This window comes from Orycteropus afer, unplaced genomic scaffold (assembly GCF_000298275.1).
Source record: "Orycteropus afer afer isolate SDZICR_OR568_19922 unplaced genomic scaffold, OryAfe1.0 scaffold00042, whole genome shotgun sequence".
NCBI lineage: Eukaryota > Metazoa > Chordata > Mammalia > Tubulidentata > Orycteropodidae > Orycteropus > Orycteropus afer.
Window position 1 is genome coordinate 14,162,770 of NW_006921629.1, and position 7,780 is coordinate 14,170,549.

Below are 7,780 nucleotides of genomic sequence, written 5' to 3' on the forward strand. Positions count from 1 at the left end.
GGAACCAAGCAATATGAAATCTTTGACAACTTCAATCTTTTCTCCATTTATTGTGATGCTGCTTATTGGTCCAGTTGTGAGGATTTTTGTTTTATGTTGAGGTATAATCCATACTGCAGACTGTAGTCTTTAATCTATCAGTAAGTGCTTCAAGTCATCTTCACTTTCAGCAAGCAAAGTTAATCGTCTACATATCGCAGGTTGTTGATGAGTCTTCCTCCAATCCTGAGGCTGTATTGTTCTTCATATACTCCAGCTTCTCAGGTTATGTGCTCAGCATACAGATTGAAAAAGTATGGTGAAAGGATGCAACCCTGACACACACCCTTCCTGATTTTAAACCATGTGGTATCCCCTTGTTCTGTTAGAATGACAGCCTTCTGGTCTATGTACAGGTTCTTCATGAGCACAATTAAGTATTCTGGAGTTTCCATTCTTCTCAATGTTATCCATAATTTTTTATGATCCACATAGTCAAGTGCTTTTGCATAGCCAATAAAACACAAGTAAATATCTTTGTTATTCTTTGCTTTCAAAAGCCAAGATCCATCTGACATCAGCAATGATATCCCTCATTCCACGTCCTCTTCCAAATCCAGCTTGCATTTCTGAAAGTTGCCTGTCACTATACTGCTGCAACCATTTTTGAATTATCTTCAGGATTTTACTTACGTGTGATATTAATGATACTGTTCTATCATTTCCCCATTCTGTGGGATCACCTTTCTTTGGAATGGGTGCAGATGTGGATCTCTTCCAGCCAGTTGGCCAGGTAGCTGTCTTCCAAATTTCTTGGCATAGGACTGCAGGGTGGCATCTGTCTGTTGAAACATCTCAATGGGTATTCCGTCAACTCCTAGAGCCTTGGTTTTCGCCAGTTTCTTCGACACAACTTCAACTTCTTCCTTCAGTATCATTGGTTCTTGATCATATGCCACCACCTGAAATAAATGAATATCAACCAGTTCTTCTTGGTACAGTAACTCTGTGTATTCCTTCCATCTTCTTTTGATGTTTCTTACATCATTTAATATTTTGCCCATAGAATCTTTGGATATTGCAACTTGAGGCTTGAATTTTTATTTCAGTTCTTTCAGCTTGAGAATTGCTGAGTGCGTTCTTCCCTTTTGGTTTTCTAACTCCAGGTCTTTGCACATTTCATTATAGTAATTGACTGTCTTCTTGAGCTGCTCTTCGAAATCTTCTGTCCAGCTCTCTTATCTTTTCATTTGCTTTAATGAAAGCAAGAGCAAGTTTCAGAGTCTATCTTCTGACATCCATTTTGATCTTTTCTTCCTTTCCTGTCTTTTTAATGATCTTTGACTTTCTTCATGGATGATGTTCTTGATGTCATTGCACTGTTTGTCTGGTTTTCAGTCATTGGTATTCAGTGCATCAAAACTGTTCTTCGGATTCTTGGTCTCTAAATTCAGGTGGGATATAATCAAGGTCATATTCTGGCTCTCATGGACTTGTTTTAATGGTCTTCAGCTTCAGCTTGAACTTGCATATGATCAGTTGGTGGTCTGTTCCACAGTCAGCTGCTGGCCTAGTTTTGGCTGGAGATGTTGAGCCTTCTCTCCAACACCTCTTTCCACAGATGTAGTTGATCTGATTCCTGTGTATTCCATCTGGGGAAGTCCACATGTATAGCCGCCGTTTGTGTTGTTGAAAAAAGGTATTTGCAATGAGTAAGTCTTTGGTCTTAGAAAATTCTGTCATGCAATCTCTGGCATCATTTCTATCACCAAGGCTATATTTTCCAATTACCAGTGATTCTTCTTTGTTTCCAACTTTTGCATTCTAATTACCAGTAATAATCTATGCATCTTGATTGCATCTTTGGTCAATTTCAGACTGCAGAAATTGGTAAGAATCTTCAATTTCCTCGTCTTTGGCTTTAGTGATTGGTGCATAAATTTAAATAATAGTAATATTAACTGGTCTTCCTTGCAGGCATATGGATATTATCCTGTCACTGTCAGCATTGTAATTCAGGATAGATCTTGAAACATTCTTTGTGACCATGAATGCCACGCCATTCCTCTTCAATTGGTCATTTCCAGCATAGTAGATCATAAAGTTGTCTGATTTTAAATGACCAAAACCAGTCCCTTTCAGCTCGTTAATACCTAGAATATCTATCTTTATACTGTTCCATTTAATTTTTTGACAACTTCAATTTTCTAGGTTCATACATTCCATATTCCAGTTATTAATGTATGTTTGTAGCTGTCTTCCCATTTTGAGTCATGCCACATTAGCAAATGGGAGTCCTGAAAGCTTTACTACATCCATCCACATCATTAAGATCAACTCTACTCTGAGGAGGCAGCTCTTCCCAGTTGTGTTTTGAGTGCCTTCTGACCTGAGGGGCTCATCACGTGGCACTATATCAGACAGTGTTTCAGAGCTGTTCGTAAAGTTTTCCAGTAATATATCAGACAGTGTTTCACTGCTGTTCATAAGGTTTTCACTGGCCAATTCTTTGAGAAGTGGGTGGCCCCTTCCTTCTTCCATAGTCTGGAAGCTCCACTGAAACCCATCCACCATGGGTGACCCTACTCGTATTTGAAATACCAGTGGCATATCCTCCAGCCTCACAGCAACACGCAAGCCACCATAGTACGATAAACTAACAGATGAGTGGTGGTTGGCTAAGTGGTTATCTTCCAGATTTCTTGATATAGACAAGTGAGTACTTCCAGCATTGCTTCTGAAGCAAACATCTCAACTGGTGTTCTGTCTGTTCCTGGAGCCATGTTTTCACCAGTGCTTTCAGTGCGTCTGGGACTTCTCCCTCCTGTGCCACTGGTTCTCCATGACTTGCTGCCTCCTGAAATGGTTGAATGTTGACCAGTTCTTTTTGGTCCAGTGACTCTGTATTCTTTCCATCTTGTCTTCATGGTTGCTGTGTCCTTTAATATTTGGCCCATAGAATCCTTCACCATTGCAGCTGAAGGCTTGAATGTTTTTCTTCAGTTCCTTCAGCTTGAAAAATGCCCAGTTTGTACTTCCCTTTTGGTTTTCTAATTCCAAATCTTTGCACACTTCATTATGATATTTTATTTTGTTTTCTCAAGCTACCCTTTGAAATCTACTGTTCAGATCTTTTACTTCATCATTCCTTCCATTTGCTTTAGCTAGTCTACATTCCATAGCAAGTTTCAGAGTCTCTTCTGACACCCGTTTGGCTTTGCTCTTTTCTTTTTTTCCTCTCTTTTTAATGACCTTTTTGCTTGAAAGATGTCCTTCTGCAACTCATCGATGTTCAGTGCATCAAATTTATTCTTGAGATGGTCTGTAAATTCAGGTGGGATGTTTCAAGGTCATGCTTTGGCTCTTGGGGGCTTTTTAAAATTTTCTTTAGCTTCAACTTGAACTGCACACAAGCAATTAATAGTCTGTTCCTATGTTGGCCCCTGGCCTTGCTCTGACTGATGATACGGAGCTTCTCCTTTGTCTCTTGCCACAGATGTAGTTGATTTGATTTCTGTGTACTCCATCTGGCTAGGTTCACATGCATAGTTATCATTTATGTTGTTTAAAAAACAAGGCTTCCAAACATTTCATCCCAATTTAACCGCCTGCTGATGATTTGCATTTCCATCCCTGATATACTGAATCAGAGTCTAAGTTTTAACAAGACCCCTAGGTGATTCTTGTACATAAGAATATAAGAATCACCTGCGGATGTTATTAAGCTGTAGATTATTATACATAAGAATCACCTAGGGATCTTGTTAAAACTTAGATTCTGATTCCTGTATCTGGAGTGGAAATGCAAATTCTCAACAGGGGATCAGACCAGAATGAACTGGTTCAAAGCCCCAGAAAAAAAGTATTTCCAAAGAATCGGTCTTGGAAAATTCTGTTATGCAATCCTGGTGTCATTTCTATCACCAAGCCTATATTTTCCAACTACTGATCCTTCTGTTTTCAGCTTTCACATTCGGTTATCAGCTGTTTCTTTTCCTTTTGCATTGTACCACATCTGCAGATGAAGTCTCCAACAGTTTTACTTCATCCATGTAACATCAGCTTTACTTTGAGGAGCCAGCTCTTCCGCAGTCGTATTTTGAGTGCCTTCCAACGCATTTGACTGCTAACGAGAAGCTGGCAGTTCAAACCCACCAGCTGCTCCGTGGAAGGAAATGGGGCAATCTACTTCTATAAAGATTTACAGCCTTGGAAACCCAGTGGGTATTACTATGAGTCAGAATCTACTCGATGGCAGTGAGTTTGGCACACACACACCACCACCACCACCACCCCCCGCACACTCCAAGGCTCATTTCCCAGCAGCATTTGAGACAGTGCTCCACTGCTGTTCACTGGCCGGTGATTTTAGACGTAGATCACAGGTCTTCCTCCTTAGTCTGACTTGCTCTGGAAGCTCCATGGAGACCTGTTTACCACGGGTGACCCTGCTCGTATTTGGAACACTAGTGGCGTTACATCCAGCATTAGAGCAACACGCGAGCCACCACAGTACGACAAAGTGATAGACGAGTGGTGGAGGAGAATAAAATGTGGTTACACCTCACCTCTGAAGAGATGTGTACTGTGGCTCCTGCAGTTACAAAGATCCGAGGAGAGTGCAGCTGTCTGTGGCAGGGTTAACAGTGACGTGTGTCACAGGATGATTTTAAAATAGGATTTGGGGTTATCTTCTAGAAGAAGTACTCTCCATGTCCGATTTTGACAGAAAGATGAACCATCTAAACCATGAAAATAATTTGTTCTTTTATGTTTCCTGTAATTTTTAAGCGATGTTTTTCCTTTCATTATTCTGTCTTCCCTCTGCCCTACTCCAGTTCCCATTTTATCTTTGAAGATAAAACCAAACGATTCCTCAAGCCCCACCTAAAAGGGTCCTACATGTGTGATGCTTTTCTTTGACCCCTACTGGAACTTAGTCCCCTCCTCCCTTTCTTGCTTATGAACTTCGTAACACTTTCTGGCGTGTTCTGTGTGTCTTAGAGTTGTTTGTGAAGGTGCCTTTTCTCCCCCAGCTAAGCCACAGGTTCTTTGAGGCCAGAGAGTTGGTCATACTCAATTTCATGCCCCCTCACTGTGCCTAGTGCAGACCTGGTGCTGGGTGGGCTTTCTACCATTGTTGAGTGAACAATGGGTATTTTAGCATCTTTTTAGTGTGGGTTCTTTTGTAGGAGAATTGAAGAGAAATGCGTTTTAACTGATGGTTTGGCTGTTGGCCACAATGTTAAATTAGATCATGTAAGAAGACAGGCTCACAGATGACCCGGTGTTTTTTTTTTTCCAGGACAATTTATTAGTAACTATTTAACTATGCATAGTCTAGCTATGTATTTAAAAGGAGCTCTTTAGACTCCTCGACGGCAAAACAACAACAACAACAACAACTTTAGACTCCTAAGAACTGAAATGAGTTTTTGGGTGTTTATAATTCCAGAATCATGAAATCATAGTAAGAATCCTAGTTACTCTGATTGTATGTTCCCTTGCATCACAAAACCAAAACTAAAGTGATTTTTGATTTCACAGCTTCCAATCTAAATCTCTTATTCTCCTTCTGTGAACAATTGAAAATTGATTGTACTCTCAGTAATATTTTTACAAAAAACTGGTTTATACGTTATTTCTGCCTGACAGTAAGGAATCATAATCATGTGAGTGTGAGTCAGAGAAAGTTGTTTGGCTTATAGATGCTCTTTAAGAGGACAAATTTTCTTCCTCCACTTGAAATAAATTTAAAATGATAAATAATCCAAAACTCAAAAGAGCTGTCAAGCCTGCCAGGTATACTTAATAAATTAAGGTTTTGACTATCATCGTGGGGATTTTTCCAGCACTGCCCAGAGACAGATTAAATCAGCTAATTAAGTGTTCAGGTATGGATTTGTTTTCCTTCTTTGGTAATCAAACCATTTAAAGGTTAAAAAACAAACTCAACTTCTTAAGGCTCCTTGAATGATGGCTGGATCCTAATGGAACTGATGCGGCCTGGGGCTTTGCAGAGACCACTTCATAGCAAGCAGAGGCTTCCAAGAGGAGCTCCAGTTACTTCTTAAGACTAATTCTTCATTGCTTTGTATTTTACTTTACCTTTCTTTCTTATTTTTTTTTAATACTTTTTTTGCTTAAGAAATATGCATGTTCATTCAGTTGAACATTACCGGCCACTAGGACGACTCTAATTCATGTGGACATGGGCTTTTCTTGTTATGCCTCTCCTTTTCTAGACCATGAAGTGGTAGCAGTCACTGAAAGGCCTCTGCCTCCCCATCCAATCCAGATCACAAAGACAGCACCTTACAAAGACCCGGACGTGAACATTGTGGTAGAAAGGCCTTGGAATGGCAAGTAAGTGATAACTGGACGGTTTGATTTTCTTGTAGTTGATTGCCTTTGCATTTTGAATCCCTTCAGTTGAAGACAGACAGTCTTTGAAGGCAAGATCTTACCAAACCCTAGATAAATTAGCTAGCTCAGTAAAATAGCGTATTTATAAGATGGTCATTGCATATACTGCATCTTAAGAAGCCTTCAGCAGTCAGTAACATTTTGTTGGGATTTACTGTTGAAAGCATCAATATGTGTGGGAAGTGCTGATAATAACTGCAAGGTTGGCTTTAAGAACTCTTTGTCTGGGGGACAGTAATTCCTAGCATGTTGAGGGTTAGTCCAGTGAACAGGGGAACTACTAAATGGTGGTAGGATGCTGAGTTTTGTTCAGGGTGAGAAAGGGACATGAAGTAAGTCTTTTGTATCAGCCCATCAGGGTGAGTGAACAGTTTGCCTTTGCTTACAGATTATTTTGAATGCTTTTCGTCATTTTTGTTTGTTCTCAGTTCCCTGGATGAAAGTGTGGAAACAGAGGAGAAGTTGAAGCAGAGAGAGGTTCCCCTTCTCTCCCTTCCAGAGGATGCTCAACAGAAAGAGGGTGGAGCTCTCCTCTTCCTCCCCCCTGCGATGTTGCACAGCATTGGGGACTACTGCAGTCGATTTGAGCACTACCTCCGGATGATTTCTCACGAGGCTGTTGGCTCCTTCAACCCGTGGCTGATAGCCGAAAGGTCAGTCAAATGTTAGGTGCCTCTGTTTATCTGTTCAGGAACCAAGTAAACCAAAACAACCAAACTCACTGACGTCGAGTTGGATCCGACTCGTAGCGACCCCTCCTTGGGTTTCTAAGGCTGTATTTCTACAGAAGTAGATTGCCCAGTCTTCCTTCCAGGGAGTGGCTGGTGGGTTTGAGCTGCCAGCCTTCTGGTTAGCAGTCAAGTGCCTTAGGCACTAGGCCACCAGAGCTCCTAGGAACCAAGTGCCAAATACTACACTTAAGGAAAACTGGAGAAAGCACTGGCCACAGTCTCTTGTCATGCTTTAAAGATAACCAGAACCAGTTGCCATCGAGTGAAGTTGGACTCATCGTGGCCTCATGTGTGTTAGGGTAGAATTGCATTCCACAGGGTTTTTAGTGTCTGATTTTTTAGGATTGCCAGACCTTTCTTCCAAGGCACCTTTAAACTGGTTTGTACTAGTCTTTTGGTTCATGGCCCAGCACTTAACTGTTAAAAAACCAAACTCACTGCCATCAAGTTGATTCTGACTCATAGCGACCCCCTTTGGGTTTCCAAGGTGGTAAATCTTTACGGAAGTAGATTGCCCAGTCTTCCTTCCACAGAGTGGCTGGTGGGTTTCAACTGCCAAGCTTCTGGTTAGCAGTTAAATGCCTTAGGCACTACACCACCAGAGCTCTTTATGAAATGCTTTTGGGCCCAGCAATTCAGGTATT

General features: G+C 41.0%; 1 protein-coding gene across 1 annotated transcript in view; it reads left to right on the plus strand.

Annotated features, from left to right (window-relative positions):
* KIAA0753 (KIAA0753 ortholog) overlaps nt 1–7,780 on the plus strand; it is a 74,592-nt gene that overhangs the window by 55,142 nt on the left and 11,670 nt on the right. The window contains exons 16-17 of the mRNA XM_007937507.1: nt 6,225–6,345; nt 6,834–7,058. Coding sequence (XP_007935698.1) covers nt 6,225–6,345; nt 6,834–7,058 — 346 coding nt within the window. The remainder of the gene's footprint in view (nt 1–6,224; nt 6,346–6,833; nt 7,059–7,780) is intronic.